The 21,714-nt window shown below is 47.6% G+C and overlaps 1 protein-coding gene across 1 annotated transcript in view; it reads right to left on the reverse strand.

Annotated features, from left to right (window-relative positions):
* The window catches only part of LOC147448957 (ubiquitin family protein), a 39,904-nt gene extending 18,423 nt beyond the window's left edge, over positions 1 to 21,481 (reverse strand). Inside the window, exons 1-3 of the mRNA XM_086521348.1 lie at positions 21,191 to 21,481; positions 20,910 to 21,042; positions 20,746 to 20,828 (exon numbers count right to left, since the gene is read on the reverse strand). Coding sequence (XP_086377474.1) covers positions 20,746 to 20,828; positions 20,910 to 21,042; positions 21,191 to 21,481 — 507 coding nt within the window. The remainder of the gene's footprint in view (positions 1 to 20,745; positions 20,829 to 20,909; positions 21,043 to 21,190) is intronic.
* Between the last annotated feature and the right edge of the window lie 233 nt (positions 21,482 to 21,714).

Here is a 21,714-nt window from a genome sequence, read left to right on the forward strand (position 1 = left end):
GGTGGATGTAGCCCTATGGGCAGTTTTCATTAACTAATAGAAGGATCTTTTTCTCAAAAAAAAAAAAAAAGGTTCCCGTCCATCGATGGGGCCTAAAGTAAAGCAACCTACACACACAAAGCATAGAAGCTGATGACGTGGCAGCAAAAGTACGGAGTCCCAAAATTTATGTTGAAGTGCTTACGTGGCAACTGTATGGACAGTATGGAATTCCGCAATTTGCGCTGACTCTGCTAACGTGGCATATTGTACGGATTTCCACGTTTTGCGTGGCATGCTGACGTGGCATGTGTACGGATTTTCGTAACACGTGCTGGCAGCTTTTTGGGTGCAACGCTTTTGGACCAGATGCTTTTGAGTTTACTTCTTTTCATGTAACTGCTTTTGAGGCCAAGGGCCTTTAAATATGTGCAAAGGGCTCAGTCTCTGGCACTCTTCTGGGTAAAGGTGCAGAGCGCGAGTACCGGCATTGTGCTGAGTTCAAGTAATATAAAGAAATATCGAAAGGGGCGCCAAGGTTTGGGGTCAATACTCTTTGGGGTGGAATTTCGACACTCCGTGTTGTGTGTGGTCTCTCTTTCGGTTAGCTTGTTGTTGAAGTGCTAAAAGTCTGTTCAACGTATTCTTTTCCATTGGCACGTGGTGCCCGTCCCGTTACAGTATCCGCTATAAGAAACCTCTTGTAGCAGCTCATAGATGTCAAGGCACTCTAAAATCCTTACTCTTAATGCATCCAAATGTTGCACCCCAAAAAAGGATACAGATCTACGGCACAACCATACTACATTAGTCTTCCACCATAGAAGCCAAGGGAAGATACCAGGATGCACATCTCTAACCAAACCAACTTCCCCAAGGCATCACTAAACCGAGACTGACTGACTTATTGACTGACAGACTCTATCTATCTATCTATCTATATATATATATATATATATATACATATATATATATATATATGTGGGCACCTGTAGTGGCAGCAAAGAGTGACAAATAGTCACAGCTTCTTCCAGAGAGGATGACAGCCCTACTGCCAGTCGTGTCACAGACACAGTGGGGCCACCCTACAATAGGTTGAGATGGTCAGAGCTAGGGGATATCCCCGAGCTCAAAGACATAGCTCTCAGACTCCATCCCATACAGATCCGAGAGATCTAGACTCGCCACCACCAAGCATCCTAGAAGAGATTTGATCGTATGCTAGTAGCCCCAGACACGATCATACGTGCAGCCCTTACAGCACACACACCCACATACTAGACATTACACCCCCAATTTGACATAGGATGGAGCTAGTCATCTTGATACGCACTTCATAATTGCACTTCTTTGAGCATATAGATCTACACCCACCCTACCCTCTTGAGACAGAGCTCCACACTCCCACTCCCCTCATATACCATGTTTCTTGTATCCTAGCCTCCCATGGATCATCCCCTCCCCCCTTACCACATGACCACATTGTTGCTACTTTGTTCTCTTGTCCTTTCTCGATAGATGGAGGACACACACATGTATATTTGATTTATCTCATAGATTGACCTCGGCCTCTAATAGACATAAAAGGATCTCTCTCTCTCTCTCTCTCTCTCTCTCTCTCTCTCTCTCTCTCTCTCTCTCTCTCTCTCTCTCTCTCTTTTTTGGAAAAAGTCAGGGCTGTATATTACTGAGTACAAAATAATCCCAGCGGATGCCAAAATAGCCTATCGCGTGGGGTGTACAAGCTGAATGTAAGGAGGAGAGCCACTATAGTGACTACTCGACTAGAACAATCTCATGGTGGTCGGTGTGAGGAGTGGAGGAGAAACCACTGTGGAGGGGCATAATGCCAAGTAATCTGACCACCTGTCAGTGTGAAGAAGAGTGGGGATCTTGCCCAACGCCGAAGGAAGGCAAATCGACGAGCCTCGGCTGCTCTAGATGTACCGGAGGACGAATCCCACTGCCAAATCAGGGTGTGAATGGTGTCCGGCCAAATGGCAGTGAGGATATCCTGAAGGAGCTGTGGAGCCGCACTGAGAATGTGAAGACAACGAGCTCTCCAAATATTCCATAGTGTAATACTAGTGATGACTGAGAAACTTGCATCACGTGTCTGAGTATCCCCCTGCCAGGCAATCTGTGGTAGCATAGCCAAAGTCCCTCGCCGATAACCAGTCAAGGTAAGCATGAAGGCTGGATCTATGGCTGAGCCCTCGTAGAAAAGATGCGGGCCGGGCATCGGCATCAACCATGAGACAGATCCCCAAGTAAGAAATCCATGCTGAACACCTGCTCTGCTGAGTAGAGAGCAAACTGCAAGCCACACTACATGGGAAGCTGAGCATGACCAAAGACAATGGGCAGGTGACTCAAGTTGGCGCAAAGGACAGCGAGTACATAACGGATCATGACCCATAGTAGCTAGCCAAGTCCCAACTGGTAGTCCCGCATGAGCAATCATCCACATGAAAAAGGAAATACGACGAGCAACATGTAAATCCCAGATGGCGAACCAAAACTGCTGCAGATAGGCATGGGAGAGGCCTGAATGTAACCAGAAACGCATACGAGCGGGCTGCTGTGGTTGTTGTCGCATCAATGCTAATCTTCCAATCCTGACAGTGTACTCAAAGAAGGATACAGGTGCACCTGTGGGGTCTGAGTCAGGCCAATGCCACTCTCCTGGGTCCCAATAAAGCTGCGATAGGGCACGGCCCTCCCACACCCAAAGCCTCCAAAGTGCAGCATCAGCGGAAGCAAAACGGGGGTCAACACAACGGCGCTTCCCGCGTGAGCCAACTACTTGTATGGCCTCCCATCAAGCGCCGGGGAGATAAGTAGTGGAGAAGTGGTAGCATATGTCAATCTAGCATAAATCCCCTGACAGTTGTCAGTATCAACTGTGAATAGCATGGTGTCCAAACAAACTAATAAGAGAGTGCTCTGGTCAAAGAGTCCTTCCCAGCCACAATGAGGGGGCATCTGAACTATGCCTCGCATGACTGCATCCCACTGTGAAGGAACGGCAGAATCAATCTCAAGCAGTCTGTCTGGCACCCCGCGACCAATGTCATAATGTTCTGCCACAAAATCTGCATCCAGCATACGTGTCTCATGAAACAACCGCATAGAGGCAACAGGGCCAGAGTCCCAAGCAGCCCAATCAATGTGAGTCCTCTCTCCAAGCTGACGAGGTGGATTAACCGAAGAATCAAGAACTGTAGCATTCCAAATGAGAGGCTACCGCTTAATCTCCTCACGACATGAGGGAGGTGAGCGTACGATAGCCCGTCTCATGGAAACCCAAATCTGAAGGAGCGATCGGAGAAAGGGTGAGAGGGTGGAAGTGGACAAGGGGGCATCCGTAAAGAGAAAACGATACCCTGAATGCCAAGTATGACCATCTCTAGTGCCGAGTCGTGGAGTCACTATGCAACGACCAGCCTGAAGAAGCATCTTCCAAGGTTCTTGGCCGGGAAAAAGACACTGAACAAAAAGCTTGGTAAGAAGCGCGCGGCTCTGAAACTCTGGATCAATAATGCCAAGGCCTCCCTCTGACCTAGGACGAATGATCGTGGACCAGCGAACTCGAGCACGAGTATCAATAGTCCCATCTGTGCCACTCCATAAAAAGTTCCTCACTAGTCGGCGGAGCTGAGTTATCACACCGGAATGTAACATCCAACAAGGAGCCGTATACCATACTGTAGCCAGAATGACTTGGTTGGCGACCAATGCACGGCCAGCCAACGACAGATGACGTGAAGACCAATGGCATAGCTTCCTGCGAATAGACTGTAGTACGGGTGCAAACTGTTGCTATGAGGAAACATCAAATCCAACCTCGAAGCCCAGATATCTGCATGTTTGACCCGACTGCAGCCATGTGAATCCATTAGCTACCCCCCAAGTAGGTATGTCATCACTGCCAACCAATAACCCATAGGATTTATGCCAGTTAATGCGTGCACCACTGGCAATGCAAAAAACCTCCAGGGCCTCCCGCATGGCATCAAGAGCTGCTAGCAAATAGCGCAACATCAACATAGTGTCATCAGCAAACTCCTGATCGATAAGGTCAGAAGCTGAAGGTACTGGCATGGTCAAGCCACGAAATGCATGACTCTGAGCACGAAGAAAGTCGGACATAGTCTCTCCTACAAACAGATACATATATGTTGCTAAAGGACATCCCTGACGGACAGACCGAGAAAGCTCAAAACTGCGACTAACACGACCACCAACAGTAATAGCGCTGTTGGCAGTCCTGAAGAGAGCGGAAATGCCGAAGATCCATCTCACAAGGAAACCCATCCTGGCTAATGATCCTTCGAGAAAGTCCCACTCAACACGATCGTATGCTTTCTCGAAGTCAAGGATGTAAAAAGCGAGAGGTTCAGAAGATGATCTGGCCCACTCTATAGTCTCATAAAAAGTGAAGATATTATCCAGTATGCATCGATCCATGACAAAGCCTGTCTGAGAAGTATGAATAATATCTGGTAAGAACGGCCACAAGCGATGGCTGATCAGTAACGCTAATATCTTATAGACTGAAGGGAGTAGGGTAATAGGTCTCCACTGTCGGAGCTGAGTGGTGTCACCCCCCTTCGGAATAAAAGATATGAGACCTGAACAAAGAGCCGGATGCATATATCCTGATGCAAAGATGTCCTGACAACCGCGAAGCAGTGGTATATGCAATACATCCCAATATGTCAAAAAGAAGTCTCTAGTGAGACCATCCTCGCCTGGACAGGAGGATGGATCAAGACTCTCTATAGCAACATGGAGCTCTGTAAGTGTGAAGGGTGCCAACAAGATCTCTGCCATAGTGTCTGTACAACGATGTCGAGTGTGCTGCCAGATCTGCTCACGGGCAAGTAAAACCTCAGGAGTGCATACATCAGCAGCAAACACTATCTCAAAATAATCTGCAGACATATCAAGAATAACATCAGGATGCATATGAAGTGTCCCCTGAGCATCGCACAAAGTCCGCAGAGTGGTGCCAGGAGGGCGTTCTTTATGCGCTGCGAAGAAGTCTTTATTCATTCGATCAGCTTTAGCTATCCAATGAGACAATGAAGCATGATGCGTGAACTCAGACCTAGCCTCCTGCATGCGACGAATCTCTTCTATGAGCTCTGTCTGTCTAGCAGCGAGATAAGCATCCTGAGGCCACTCCTCAAGCAAGCGCTGAGTGGAACCAAGAGGGATGTGAAGATCAGACTCGCGTACTCTCAACTAACGATGAATGATAGCAGTCTGATCACGGCAGTAAATACTAGCCTGAGAAATGCAATGAGCAAGAAACTTTCCAGGGGGTCCACAAGAAGAAGCATCCGTGGACCATAAGCCACGTATCTGCTGCTGCAATACTTGAGTGGTGAGAACACTGTCAGGGATGCGGCAGCCTCGCTCTGAGCAGAGGATCTAGTGAAGGAGATAAACAATGATGTGGGAAAATGATCTGAGAGGCTGGTCCCTCTCCATATAGTAGTAAATCCGCCTAGAGCTGCGGCCCAAGGGCCAATGTAAAAACGGTCAAGTCGCTCTAATAATCTCCCCTGCTGTCGCTGAAACCCTCAAGAGTAATGAAGAGTAGCAAGGTGATGACCAAAAGAGGGTATGTGCTAGGCGTCAACACCTTGAATAGCTAGAAGAAATCGATCCCAAGCTGGCTGCTCATCGGGAGAGATGGATGATAGAACGGGAGGTGTGGTGACTCGCCAATCAGAGTCGCTCTCAACGTTGTTGAAGTCACCTCCAACAACCCAAGAGTCTACAGCAGGTAGAACAGCAGCCAAGGAGGACCAAAAAGTAGCCCTCTCCCGAGGGGTAGTGGGTGTAGACTGACATAAAACCAATGATAGATTCCCGAATCCAAATAGAAACATAAACTGCTGATAGCGACAAGTATGCCATGCTGCTGAACTGAGCCCAAGTAACATGGCCCCATTGAGATGCATACACCGCAACTCTGACCATGAAGGCCCAGAGCAGGCTCCCAAAAAGTGCGGGCTCCCGATGGCATGAGATTGCCAAAAGGAGTGGCAATCTTATGCTGCTATACTAGTAGTATATCCACAATGCCCACTACATGAGTGTGTAAATCTCTGCGAAGTAAAAGCTTACGGGAACCTTTTACCCGAGAAGTCTGTAAACCATTAGCATTCCAAGAAAGTACATGTAAATCCATAGACTGCATGAAAGAGTATGTATAGTATCTGACTAATTGCGCATCTTCTTGGAGGCAGCTGGACCATCCAAGGGGTGAGCTTCAGGCGGTAGGAAAGCAACCCGCAAGCCCTCTCTAAAATATGGTGTCTCATTGCACCAACTGCGAACCTCAGCTTGTTTACATTGCATTACCGATGCTGCAGCCTTGACACCCCAAATGAGCATAGACATAGGAAGTACCACATCTGAGGATACATGAATGACCATAGGCAATGAATAGCAAGCATAAACATCACTCCACTCCATAGCACCAATACATGAAGGATAGTGAGGAGACAAAACATCTGGGGTAGAAGTAGACAACCATAAATGTAGCTAAGCCATTGGCTGGGCGTGCACAAAATGGAGAACCCGATCCTCGAACCATTCCTGAGCAGCGTGAAATGGAAGGAAAAAGGAATGCGTAGGCTGAGAGCGACTGCCAATCAAAGAAGGAACACAACCTGTCTTGTGATGCATAAGGTAGAGCTGTACCCGCAATGGTCCGTCTGAGTCACCGCACATCTCAGCACGATGAGTGCCCCAGGAAAGAGGGCAAGAGCTGAGAAAACTGCATGGGACGTAAGTATGAGCTGCTGAGGGAGAGGGGGGACCAGAAGGTGGAGGGGGAAGAGCAAGGACAGGAGGAGGGAGAGCTGGTAGCGGTGAATGATCCATCTGCATGGGAATAGGGACCTCGGGAAGAGGGGAAGGAGTGGGTGGAGGAACAGCAAGTGAAGGAGGAACTGGTAGCAGAGGTAAGTGATCCTATGCTGAAGAAGAAGATTGGTGAGGAGAAGCAGGGGGTAAGGGGGTGGTTGAAACTTGAGAGGGAGCAGGAGAGGTAACATTAGGGGCTGCATGCATTGTAGGTTGCGGACGAGGACGGAAGGAATGGTTACGACCCACTGTCTGCCATGCTGCCTCAGTAGGAGCTGAAGCAGAGGGAGGAACATGGAGGGTCGAAGCTCTAGAAGCACCTGCAGGCTGAGGAGGTGCTCGAGTAGTAGCAAGAGGAACCGCTTGTTGACGCTGACCACGTGACTGAATAGGGGTGCCACGAGCCGGCTACTGTTGTCGCCGATGGCGTGGCAGTGTGGGGCATTCTCGCGCTAAGTGTCCCATCTCGTGACAGCGCAAGCACTGTCCTGGACGTCCAGTGACTACCATTCGGCAAGAGTAGTCTCGATCGCGCATAGCCACAGTAACTGAATCTGGTAATGAAGTATTCCTGAAACACCAAGACCTGAATACGAGGTGGACCAGATGAGAAGATGCAGGATCCTGGAACTACTGTGCCAAAGTGAGCAGCAATCATCTGAAGGAGATGCTCATCAATAAAATGAAGAGGCATATCCAGGAAGGAGAGTATCAGAGGGAATCTAGGAATAAGGTGTTGACTGTCAAACTCCTCAGTAATAAACTCGGGATACCACGTCATCAAGTATATCATCCTGCGATCAGAGAGTATCGGAGAGCGAGCCAGGAGAGCTGAGGCAGTGGCGGGATCTGCAAGACGTACCATGAATATGCCTCTGCCAAGGAATGTAAGCTCCGAGATCCGTCCCTGAGTAGTGCCCAATGTAATCTGACACCAATCACGTATAGAAGATTGAGGTGGAGACTGTCCAATCATCCAGCCAACCAAGGCATGCTATGCCAGGTGTTGGACTTTGGAGTCAACGCGTGTCAACTGGTCGCCAGTACAATCCACCCGACAGGCAAGTGGTGGTGGAGCGCCGTCCATAGCACTCGAGACCGGCAAAGCCGCCATGAAGAATGGGCGAAACTGGCAAACGGGAAAAGCACCACCCGAATTGAAGCTTGGAATCTTCCTCTCTCTATCTCTTTCTCTCTTTCGCTTGCAGGCGGTAGAAAGAGGCGCACGGTTAGGGTTTGGGACAGTTAGGGTTTTCAAACTGTTAGGGTTTCGAGGAATTAGGGTTTCGTAAATGTTGACTGTTAGGGTTTCATGGAATTAGGGTTACGCTCGGCAAGCCGATAACCAGTCGAGGTAAGCATAAGAGCTGGATCTGTGTCTGAGCCCTCGTAGAAAAGATGCGGTCCGGGCATCGGCATCAACCATGAGACAGATCCCCAAGTGAGAAATCCATGCTGAACACCGGCTCTACTAAGTAAAAAGCAAACTGCTAGCCACACTACATGAGAAGATGAGCATGACCAAAGACAGTGTGCAGGTGACTCATGTAGTCGCAAAGGACAGCGAGTACAAAACGGATCATGACCCATAGTAGCTAGCCAAGTCCCAACTGGAAGTCCTGCATGTGCAATCATCCACATGAAAAAAGAAATACGACGAGCTACATGTAAATCCCAGATAGCTGACCAAAACTGTTGTAGATAGGCATGGGAGAGACCTGAATGTAACCAGAAACGCATACGAGTGGGCCGCTCTGGGTGCTATCTCATCAATGCTAATCTTCCAATTCTGACAGTGTACTCAAAGAATGATACAGGTGCCCCGGTGGGGTTAGAGTGAGGCCAATGCCACTCTCTTGGGTCCCAATAAAGCTGAGATAGGGCACGACCCTCCCACACCCAAAGCCTCCAAAGTGCGGCATCAGCGGAAGCGAAACGGGGGTCAACACAACGATGCTTCCCGCAGGAGCCACCTACTCATATGGCCTCCCGTCAAGCGCCGAGGTAGACAAGGTGCGGAGAGGTGGTATCCTATGTCAATCTAGCATGAATCCCCTGAGAGTAGTCAGTATCAACTGTGAACAGCATGGTGTCTAAACGAACTAATAAGAGAGTGCTCTGAGCAAAGAGACCTTCCCAGCCACTATGTGGAGGCATCTGAACCGTGCCGCGCATGACTGCGTCCCACTGTGAAGGAACGGCGGAGTCAATCTCAAGCAGTCTGTCTGTCACCCCGCGACCAATGTCATAATGTTCTGCCACAAAATTTGCATCCAGCATACGTGTCTCATGAAACAACCGCATAGAGGCAGCAGGGCCAGTGTCCCAAGCAGCCCAATCAATGTGAGTCCTCTCTCCAAGCTGACGGGGTGGATTAACTCAAGAATCAAGAACTGCATCATTCCAAATGAGAGGCTGGCGCTCAATCTCCTCACGACATGAGGAAGGTGAGCGTTTGATAGCCCGTCACATGGAAACCCAAATCTGAAGGAGCGATCGGATGAAGGGTGAGAGAGTGTTGGTGAACAAGGGGGCATCCGTAAAGAGAAAATGATACCCTGTATGCCAAGTATGACCATCTCTAGTGTCGAGGCATGGAGTCGCTGTGCAAAGAGCGGCCTGAAGAAGCATCTTCCACGAGCACGAACAATAAGCTTGGTAAGAAGGGCGCGGCTCTGTAATTCTGGATCAATAATGCCAAGGCCTCCCTCTGACATAGGATGAATAATCATGGAACAGCGAACTCGAGCACGAGTATCAGTAGTCCCATCTGTGCCACTCCATAAAAAGTTCCGCACTAGTCGGCGGAGCTGAGCTATCACACCATAATGTAGCATCCAACAAGAGGCCGTATACCATACTGTAGCCAGAATGACCTGGTTGGCGACCAATGCACGGCCAGCCAAAAACAGATGACGTGAAGACCAATGGCATAGCTTCCTGCGAATAGATTGTAGTACGGGTGCAAACTGCTGCTGTGAGGAAACATCAAATCCAACCTCGAAGCCCAGATATCTGCATGTTTGACCCGACTGCAGCCATGTGAATCCATTAGCTACCCCCCAAGTAGGTATGTCATCACTGCCAACCAATAACCCATAGGATTTATGCCAGTTAATGCGTGCACCACTGGCAATGCAAAAAACCTCCAGGGCCTCCCGCATGGCATCAAGAGCTGCTAGCAAATAGCGCAACATCAACATAGTGTCATCAGCAAACTCCTGATCGATAAGGTCCGAAGCTGAAGGTACTGGCATGGTCAAGCCACGAAATGCATGACTCTGAGCACGAAGAAAGTCGGACATAGTCTCTCCTACAAACAGATACATATATGTTGCTAAAGGACATCCCTGACGGACAGACCGAGAAAGCTCAAAACTGCGACTAACACGACCACCAACAGTAATAGCGCTGTTGGCAGTCCTGAAGAGAGCGGAAATGCCGAAGATCCATCTCACAGGGAAACCCATCCTGGCTAATGATCCTTCGAGAAAGTCCCACTCAACACGATCGTATGCTTTCTCGAAGTCAAGGATGTAAAAAGCGAGAGGTTCAGAAGATGATCTGGACCACTCTATAGACTCATAAAAAGTGAAGATATTATCTAGTATGCATCGATCCATGACAAAGCCTGTCTGAGAAGTATGAATAATATCTGGTAAGAACAGTCGCAAGCGATGACTGATCAGTAACGCTAATATCTTATAGACCGAAGGGAGTAGGGTAATAGGTCTCCACTGGCGGAGCTGAGTAGTGTCACCCCCTTTCGGAATAAGAGATATGAGACCTGAACAAAGATCCAGATGCATATATCCTGATGCAAAGATGTCCTGACAACCGCGAAGCAGTGGTATATGCAATACATCCCAATAAGTCAAAAAGAAAGCTCTAGTAAGGCCATCCTCTCCTGGACAGGAGGATGGATCTAGACTCTCGATAGCAGCATGAAGCTCTGTAAGTGTGAAGGGTGCCAACAAGATCTCTGCCATAGTGTCTGTACAACGGTGTCGGGTGTGATGCCAGATCTCCTCACGGGCAAGTAAAACCTCAGTAGTGCATACATCAGCAGTGAACAATGTCTCAAAATAATCTGCAGACATATCAAGAATAACATCAGGATGCATATGTAGTGTCCCCTGAGCATCGCACAAAGTCCGAAGGGTGGTGCCAGGTGGGCGCTCCTTATGCGCAGCGAAGAAGGCTTTATTCATTCGATCAGCTTTAGCTATCCAATGAGATACTGAAGCATGATGAGTGAACTCAGACCTAGCCTCCTGTACGCGATGAATCTCCTCTGTGAGCTCTGTCTGTCTAGCAGCGAGATAAGCATCCTGAGGCCACTCCTCAAGCAAGCGCTGTGTGGAACCAAGAGGAATGTGAATATCAGACTCGCGTACTCTCAATTGACGATGAATAATAGCAGTCTGATCAGGGCAGTAAATACTAGACTGAGTAATGCAATGAGCAAGGAACTTTCCAAGGGGACCACAATAAGAAGCACCCGTGGACCATAAGTCACAAATCTGCTGCTGCAAAACTTCAGTGGTGAGAACACTGTCAGGGATGCGGCAGCCTCGTCTCTGTGCAGAGGATCTAGTGAAGGAGATAAACAATGAGATGGGTAAATGATCTGAGAGGCTGATCCCTCTCCAAATAGTAGTAAATCCACCTAGAGCTGCTGCCCAAGGGCCAATGTAAAAACGATCAAGTCGCTCTAATAATCTCCCCTGCTGCCTCTGAAACCCCCACGAGTAATGAAGTGTAGCAAGGTGGTGACCAAAAGAGGGTATGTGCCATGCGTCAACACCTTGAATAGCTAGAAGAAATCGATCCCAAGCTAGCTGCTCATCGGGAGAAATGGATGATAGAACTGGAGGTGTGATGGATTGCCAATCAGAGTCGCTCTCGACATTGTTGAAGTCGCCTCCAACAACCCAAGAGTCTACAGCAGGTAGAACAGCAGCCAAGGAGGACCAGAAAATAGCCCTCTCCCGAGGAGTAGTGGGTGCATAGACTGACATAAAACCAATGATAGAGTCCCGAATCCGAATAGAAACATAGACTGCTCTGCCAGCGATAAGGGTGCCATGTTGTTGAACTGAGGCCAAGTAACGTGGCCCCACTGAGATGCATACACCGCAACTCTGTCCATGAAGGCCCAGAGCAAGCTCCCAAAAAGTGTGAGCGCCCGAGGGCATGAGATTACCAAAGGGAGTGGCAATCTTATGCTCCTGTACTAGTAATATATCCACAGTGCCTACTACATGAGCGTGTAAATCTCTGCGAAGTAAAAGCTTACGGGAACCTCTTACCCGAGAAGTCTGTAAACCATTAGCATTCCAAGAAACTACATGTAAATCCATAGTCTGCATGAAAGAATTGGTAGAGCATCTAACTAACTGCGCATCTTCTTGGAGGCAGCTGGGCCATCCAAGGGGTGAGCTTCGGGCGGTAGGAAAGCAACCCGCAATCCCTCTCTAAAATATGGTGTCTCATTGCACCAACTGCGGACCTCAGCTTGTTTACATTGCATTACCGATGCTGCAGCTTTGACACCCCAAATGCGCATAGACATAGGAAGCACCACATCTGAGGATACATGAATGACCATAGGCAATGAATAGCAAGCATAAACATCACTCCATTCCATAGCACCAATACATGAAGGGAAGTGTGGAGACAATACATCCGGAGCAGGAGTAGACAACCATAAATGAAGCTGAGCCATAGTTTGTGCATGCACAAAATGTAGAACCTGATGCTCGGACCATTCCTGAGCTGCATGGAATGGAAGGAAAAAAGAATGGGTAGGCTGAGAGCGGCTGCCTATTAAAGAGGGAACACAACCTGGCTTGTGATGCAGAAGGTAGAGCTGCACCCGCAATGGCCCTTCTGAGTCACTGCACATTTCAGCCCAATGAGTGCCCCAGGAAAGAGGGCAAGAGCTAAGAAAACTGCGTGGGACGTAAGTATGAGCGGCTGAGGGAGGGGGAGGACCAGAAGGTGGAGGGGGGGGCGTAAGGGCAAGAGGGAGAGGAGGAAAAGGGAGAGGTAATAGCGGTGAATGATCCATCTGCATGGGAATAGGGACCTCGGGAAGAGGGAAAGGAGCGGGCGGGGGAACGGCAAGTGAAGGAGGAGCTGGTAGCAGAGGTAAATGATCCTGTGCTGAAGAAGAAGAATGGCGAGGAGAAGCAGGGGGTAAGGGGGTGGTGGACACTTGAGAGGGAGCAGGAGAGGTAACACTGGGGGCTGCATGTGTTGAAGGTTGCTGGCGAGGACGGAAGGAATGGTTACGACCCAATGGTTACGACCCACTGTCTGCAATGCAGCCTCAGTAGGAGCTGAAGCGGAGGGAGGAACATGGAGGTCGAAGCTCGAGGAGCACTTGCAAGCTGCTGAGGTGCTCGAGTAGTAGTAGGAGGAACCGGTTGTTGACGCTGACCACGTGGCTGAGCATAAGTGCCACGAGCCGGCTGTTGTTGCCGCCGATGGCGTGGCAGGGTGGGGCAATCTCGTGCCAAGTGGCCCATCTCGTGACAGCGTAAGCACTATCCTGGGCGGCCAGTGACTACCATTCGGCAAGAGTAGTCTCGATCGCGCACAGCCACAGTAACTGTATCTGGTAATGATGTATCCCCAAACACGAGGACCTGAATGTGAGGTGGACCAGATGAGAAGATGCAGGATCCTGGAACTACTGTGCCAAAATGAGCAACAATCATATGAAGGAGATGCTCATCAATAAAATGGAGAGGCATATCCAGGAAGGAGAGCGTCAGAGGGAATCTGGGAATAAGGTGTCGACTATCAAACTCCTCACTAGTAAACTCGGGATACCACCTCGTCAAGTATATCATCCTGCGATCAAAGAGTATCGGAGAGCGAGCCAGGAGAGTTGAGGCAGTGGCGGGATCTGAAAGACGTACCATGAATATGCCTCTGCCAAGGAATGTAAGCTCCGAGACCCGTCCCTGAGTAGTTTCCAATGCAGTCTAACACCAATCACGTATAGAAGAGTGAGGTGGAGACTCTCTCTCTCTCTCTCTCTCTCTCTCTCTCTCTCTCTCTCTCTCTCTCTCTCTCTCTCTCTCTCTCTCTCTCTCTCTCTCTCTCTCTCTCTCTTTTTTTTTTTTTGGAAAATTCAAGGCTGTATATTACTAAGTACAATATAATCCCCAGCGGATGCCAAAATAGCCTATCACGTGGGGTGTACAGGCTGAATGTAAGGGTGAGAGCCACTATAGTGACAACTCGACTAGAACAATCTCATGGTAGTCTGTGTGATGAGTGGAGGAGAAACCATCAAGGGGGGGCATAATGCCATGTAATCTGGCCACCTGTAAGTGTGAAGAACAGTGGAGATCGGGCCCAACGCCGAAGGAAGGCAAATCGACGAGCCTCGGCTGCTTGAGATGTACCTGAGGAAGAATCCCACTGCCAAATCAGGGTGTGAATGATGTCCAGCCAAATGGCAGTGAGGGTATCCTAAAGGAGCTGTGGAGCCGCACTGAGAATGTGAAGACAACGAGCTCTCCAAACATTCCATAGTGTAATGCTAGTGATGACTGAAAAAACTTCATCACGTGTCTCAGGATCCCCCTGCCAAGCAATCTGTGGTAACATAGCCAAAGTCCCTCGCCGATAACCAGTCGAGGTAAGCATAAGAGCTGGATCTGTGTCTGAGCCCTCGTAGAAAAGATGCGGTCCGGGCATCGGCATCAACCATGAGACAGATCCCCAAGTGAGAAATCCATGCTGAACACCGGCTCTACTAAGTAAAAAGCAAACTGCTAGCCACACTACATGAGAAGATGAGCATGACCAAAGACAGTGTGCAGGTGACTCATGTAGTCGCAAAGGACAGCGAGTACAAAACGGATCATGACCCATAGTAGCTAGCCAAGTCCCAACTGGAAGTCCTGCATGTGCAATCATCCACATGAAAAAAGAAATACGACGAGCTACATGTAAATCCCAGATAGCTGACCAAAACTGTTGTAGATAGGCATGGGAGAGACCTGAATGTAACCAGAAACGCATACGAGTGGGCCGCTCTGGGTGCTATCTCATCAATGCTAATCTTCCAATTCTGACAGTGTACTCAAAGAATGATACAGGTGCCCCGGTGGGGTTAGAGTGAGGCCAATGCCACTCTCTTGGGTCCCAATAAAGCTGAGATAGGGCACGACCCTCCCACACCCAAAGCCTCCAAAGTGCGGCATCAGCGGAAGCGAAACGGGGGTCAACACAACGATGCTTCCCGCAGGAGCCACCTACTCATATGGCCTCCCGTCAAGCGCCGAGGTAGACAAGGTGCGGAGAGGTGGTATCCTATGTCAATCTAGCATGAATCCCCTGAGAGTAGTCAGTATCAACTGTGAACAGCATGGTGTCTAAACGAACTAATAAGAGAGTGCTCTGAGCAAAGAGACCTTCCCAGCCACTATGTGGAGGCATCTGAACCGTGCCGCGCATGACTGCGTCCCACTGTGAAGGAACGGCGGAGTCAATCTCAAGCAGTCTGTCTGTCACCCCGCGACCAATGTCATAATGTTCTGCCACAAAATCTGCATCCAGCATACGTGTCTCATGAAACAACCGCATAGAGGCAGCAGGGCCAATGTCCCAAGCAGCCCAATCAATGTGAGTCCTCTCTCCAAGCTGACGGGGTGGATTAACCGAAGAATCAAGAACTGCATCATTCCAAATGAGAGGCTGGCGCTCAATCTCCTCTCTCTCTCTCTCTCTCTCTCTCTCTCTCTCTCTCTCTCTCTCTCTCTCTCTCTCTCTCTCTCTCTCTCTCTCTCTCTCTCTCTCTCTCTCTCTCTCTCTCTCTCTCTCTCTCTCTCCAAAAGTGGAGCTTGGTACCCTTTTGTATTACGTAATCAAAAATACAAGCCCGAAGGCAACACATCAGCGCATAGGCAGACAAGGATAACACATCTGATAGTGAAAAAAACCCTGAGATATTCATTGATTACAAATCATAGGGGAGAACTACTAGTGATGCAAAGCTACAAAAGATGGGTGATACAAGAAAAGCTAGGAGTAGGGGAGTGAGGGAAGAGAGTAGCAAAGAGCTGAAGCAAAAACAAGCCACCGGACATCGAGAGGGGGCCAAAACTCCACCAAAGCATCTCCAATAGCCAACTCCAAATCTTCAAGGCCGTAGACAACGCCGCATCCTAGCAAAAGAGACATCACCACCGCAAGAAGAGACTGAACCAAACACAACAAGCAGTAAACACACACACACATACACACACGCCCCTTATGTAGACTACTCACCCCAAGCATCACACACAAAAGAAGGCACATACAAGCAAGCAAGCTAAAGAAACGAAAACCATGAAAAATAAAGAAAGATGCCTGTGTAATGACAACAAACAAAACAAAACAAAAGAAACCGTCGAAAGCAACACAAGTGACATAAGAGGGAAACAGGGTAAAGGCGGAAACATAGAACGTCTGCAGTTCTATAAACCTTAAGCATCAACGGTTCGTTCTCTCTCTCTCTCTCTCTCTCTCTCTCTCTCTCTCTCTCTCTCTCTCTCTCTCTCTCTCTCTCTCTCTCTCTCTCTCTCTCTCTCTCTCTCTCTCTCTCTCTCTCTCATAAGAGAGAATCTTCTATAGATAAACATCTCAAGGGAACAACCTCAAGATAATGTACAAAGCCAAATCACCACAAAGGTGTCATCCCAAAATTATCCATAATTATAAAATAAGTGGCCAAGACTATTTCTTGGTTATTACATAAAGATTCTCACATCTCCTAACTTATACCTTCTTTTGTGATGTAAGAGGGGGGATATTCTCCTCATAGAATCGCATAGCAAGACAAAGATCATCTCCATCAAAACTACATGAAGGTACAACAGAATCCCCCAGAATCCAAGTGGGTTCAAGAGAAGCAAGTGGTATCTCTACCGAAGAGGAGCATGCCTATAGAGGTGGATCTGATGTTGGATCCTTGCGCCCTCCCCCTCTCTCTCTCTCTCTCTCTCTCTCTCTCTCTCTCTCTCTCTCTCTCTCTCTCTCTCTCTCTCTCTCTCTCTCTCTCTCTCTCTCTCTCTCTCTCTCTCTCTCTCTCTCTGTCTCTTTGTTGTTCTATGTAGATGATATTGTATTGATAGCAGAATCACCAGATGGAATGCACAGGCAGCTAGATGCATTACATAAATTCGCAGAGGACAGTGGACTGTCGGTAAACTTGGGTAAAACCAAAGTTATGGTGTTTAACACCACACCGCAGTGGGTTAGGAGATCGGCACCTACATTTGCATATGGCCAGGATACAGTAGAGTACACAGATGCATACACATACCTTGGGGTGGTATTTGCAGGACCAACGTTTACTCTTAAGAAAGCAGCGGATGCTAGATTATCCAGAGCCTCTGCGGCCTTGGGAGGGTTGGAGAGGATGTGTTCACAAGTGCAATTTCAGGAACCACGAAAAAAACTTTGGCTCTTTGATATTGTGGTGGCTTCGGCTATGCTTTATGGGGTCCAGATTTGGGGACCATCTGTGGATCAGGATAATTGGAAGTCAATAGAGAGACCTTTGGTATCTATGATTTCCCGAATGATTAGAGCCAAGGCCTCCATACCACACGCGATTACCCGAGCGGAACTAGCGGCCCCTCCAATAGAAATTGAAGCTCTTACCAGATCAGTGTCCTTTATACATGGTTTGTGGGATACAAATAATTGCCGATATACTAGACTGGCCCTCGAGTCCTCTCGACAATTAGCAATGAAAGGGGATACATCATGCTGGTATACGCAACTGTCCTCGTGGTTTCAGAGACACGGGTTCAGTATGGAAAGATTACCCCCCTTCCAATACTCTCTTGAGCTCCATCACTGGCAATTACACGAACGGAGATTAATAAAATCATCCGACAGGATCTTATACATTTGGATAGTAAGAGGACATGGGTAGACCCTACACAAGAATTGGGCACGAAGATGGCCGACTACAAAGAAAACTTCCTACAACTATTTGAAGATGGATTTGTGATTCGCCCGAGTTACATGGATACCCACCTGTCGCATGGTTTGAGATGTGTTATTGGTCAGATTCGTACATCCTCACACCAGTTGGAAATTGAATTTGGCAGATTTAGGGGAATCCCACCTGAGAGCAGAATTTGCAAGTTATGCGGAATGGAGCCGGAGACAGAATTACACTATATATGCCACTGCACAGTATACTATGAGATACGGGGGCGTTTTCATTGCCTCTTTAGAGAAGGCTTTGGACCTCTAGATAGAATCATGCAATACCAAGATCAAAGATGCTTAGGCTTGTACCTACTGGAACTACATCGGCACAGGGATAATCTAATGAGAAGACAAAGAGCACTACAGCCTCAGAGGCAGATCACAAATTTCTTCGGATCGAGAGAAGCAGGAGTGGAAGGAGAAGCAAGAGGCCAGCAGCCAGCACAAAGGAGTACCCACATTCATCCCAAAGGCACCCTAATTGACAGAGCGACTGAGCTTAGGAAATCGAGACGACCACGACCAAGATGCAAAAGCACACTTCACCGGAGGAGACTACAACAAAGGATTAGAAGCATTCTAGCCAGACACCTAGAATGCTCCTAAGAAGTTTATTTAATACTTTGTATTTAGTTTTTCACATTTATTTTCACACTTTCACACTTTTTGCACTTAGTACTTTAGTACTAAGGTACCCAGACATTGTAACAGATTCACCACTTTTGTATCAGTTTGGTCTCATAGATCATTCTGGCCTTTTGAAGACGTTAATATAACATTTCATTTCATCTCTCTCTCTCTCTCTCTCTCTCTCTCTCTCTCTCTCTCTCTCTCTCTCTCTCTCTCTCTCTCTCTCTCTCTCTCTCTCTCTCTCTCTCTCTCTCTCTCTCTCTCTCTCTCTCTCTCTCTCTCTCTCTCTCTCTCTCTCTCTCTCTCTTTTTGTTGTTCTATGTAGATGATATTGTATTGATAGCAGAATCACCAGATGGAATGCACAGGCAGCTAGATGCATTACATAAATTCGCAGAGGACAGTGGACTGTCAGTAAACTTGGGTAAAACCAAAGTTATGGTGTTTAACACCACACCGCAGTGGGTTAGGAGATCGGCACCTACATTTGCATATGGCCAGGATACAGTAGAGTACACAGATGCATACACATACCTTGGGGTGGTATTTGCAGGACCAACGTTTACTCTTAAGAAAGCAGCGGATGCTAGATTATCCAGAGCCTCTGCGGCCTTGGGAGGGTTGGAGAGGATGTGTTCACAAGTGCAATTTCAGGAACCACGAAAAAAACTTTGGCTCTTTGATATTGTGGTGGCTTCGGCTATGCTTTATGGGGTCCAGATTTGGGGACCATCTGTGGATCAGGATAATTGGAAGTCAATAGAGAGACCTTTGGTATCTATGATTTCCCGAATGATTAGAGCCAAGGCCTCCATACCACACGCGATTACCCGAGCGGAACTAGCGGCCCCTCCAATAGAAATTGAAGCTCTTACCAGATCAGTGTCCTTTACACATGGTTTGTGGGATACAAATAATTGCCGATATACTAGACTGGCCCTCGAGTCCTCTCGACAATTAGCAATGAAAGGGGATACATCATGCTGGTATACGCAACTGTCCTCGTGGTTTCAGAGACACGGGTTCAGTATGGAAAGATTACCCCCCTTCCAATACTCTCTTGAGCTCCATCACTGGCAATTACACGAACGGAGATTAATAAAATCATCCGACAGGATCTTATACATTTGGATAGTAAGAGGACATGGGTAGACCCTACACAAGAATTGGGCACGAAGATGGCCGACTACAAAGAAAACTTCCTACAACTATTTGAAGATGGATTTGTGATTCGCCCGAGTTACATGGATACCCACCTGTCGCATGGTTTGAGATGTGTTATTGGTCAGATTCGTACATCCTCACACCAGTTGGAAATTGAATTTGGCAGATTTAGGGGAATCCCACCTGAGAGCAGAATTTGCAAGTTATGCGGAATGGAGCCGGAGACAGAATTACACTATATATGCCACTGCACAGTATACTATGAGATACGGGGGCGTTTTCATTGCCTCTTTAGAGAAGGCTTTGGACCTCTAGATAGAATCATGCAATACCAAGATCAAAGATGCTTAGGCTTGTACCTACTGGAACTACATCGGCACAGGGATAATCTAATGAGAAGACAAAGAGCACTACAGCCTCAGAGGCAGATCACAAATTTCTTCGGATCGAGAGAAGCAGGAGTGGAAGGAGAAGCAAGAGGCCAACAGCCAGCACAAAGGAGTACCCACATTCATCCCAAAGGCACCCTAATTGACAGAGCGACTGAGCTTAGGAAATCGAGACGACCACGACCAAGATGCAAAAGCACACTTCACCGGAGGAGACTACAACAAAGGATTAGAAGCATTCTAGCCAGACACCTAGAATGCTCCTAAGAAGTTTATTTAATACTTTGTATTTAGTTTTTCACATTTATTTTCACACTTTCACACTTTTTGCACTTAGTACTTTAGTACTAAGGTACCCAGACATTGTAACAGATTCACCACTTTTGTATCAGTTTGGTCTCATAGATCATTCTGGCCTTTTGAAGACGTTAATATAACATTTCATTTCATCTCTCTCTCTCTCTCTCTCTCTCTCTCTCTCTCTCTCTCTCTCTCTCTCTCTCTCTCTCTCTCTCTCTCTCTCTCTCTCTCTCTCTCTCTCTCTCTCTCTCTCTCTCTCTCTCTCTCTCTCTCTCTCTCTCTCTCTCTCTCTCTCTCTCTCTCTCACACACACACACACACACACACACACACAAAAGAGTATTTGCAACAAGAAAAATCCTTGGCCAAGAGATAAAGAGAGAGCACATACTAGTTCATCATCATCCTCGAAGCCATCCCGATTTTGGACATGCTTTGGAGGAGCTTTTGGTGCAACCACACCAACAATACAATCTGTCGTCCATTGACAGATTGTATATGTTTAAATAGGCTTGCATATGTTTAAAATCTAAAATAAAAATTTTGAAGGCATACCCCCATCAGTAAGCTTTACTGAAGTTGAATCATCTTTGTATTTGTCTAGTAAAGTCTTTCCCTTGTACACAAGCTTTAGCCTTTCAATAGGCAAGGATGTTTCTTTTGATATTAGTTCTCGAAGAGTAGCAACCTGCAGCATTTAGAAAACACAAATAGTCGTAAGGAAGCTTCATAGAGCCACAACAGATAAAAGAGAAATCAAAGGATGTAAAACTTTTACCGCTCACCCAAAATTTAGATGGTTAACAAGCCTTAAGCGTTAGAAAAGAGTGAGCTACCTGCAGAACTCGACATTGACTCTCCTGATTTATTGACGTGGGCTCCTCTTTCACTCCTACATGAATGATTTCCATTTCAACCCGCCCCTTGTCTTCTATACCACCAAAACCTCTGAAAAATAGGCACCTCAAAACTAAAGCAAAGAGGAAAACCACCCAAGAACGTATGGGCGTAACTAAGAAGTCCAAGACAACAGCACTAAGCGGCAACCAATGCATAGAAGGGTGAAGGATGGGAGAAAAGAGGTTGGAGAGGATAAACAAAACTGCTGCCGAGGTAAGGTGCCCCATCCAAGATGGAGAGAATACAATCACTGGTGAAGTGCAATGAAGGAAGTCGAGGAAACCACGGGTCTGTTAGAGTTTTGGCATCTCAAGTGAATTGCCCAATGTGATCCCGTTATTTAGCTTGGCTTTTAGGTATTTATTTTACTTATTTGTCAACGTCTGGGTAGGGCAATTTACTGAGGTTGCTATATAAGCAACCCCTTACCTCCATTGTATACATATTCGGTTATTCATTG

This window comes from Adiantum capillus-veneris, chromosome 10 (assembly GCF_014529385.1).
Source record: "Adiantum capillus-veneris isolate H3 chromosome 10, ASM1452938v2, whole genome shotgun sequence".
NCBI classification, from domain to species: domain Eukaryota; kingdom Viridiplantae; phylum Streptophyta; class Polypodiopsida; order Polypodiales; family Pteridaceae; genus Adiantum; species Adiantum capillus-veneris.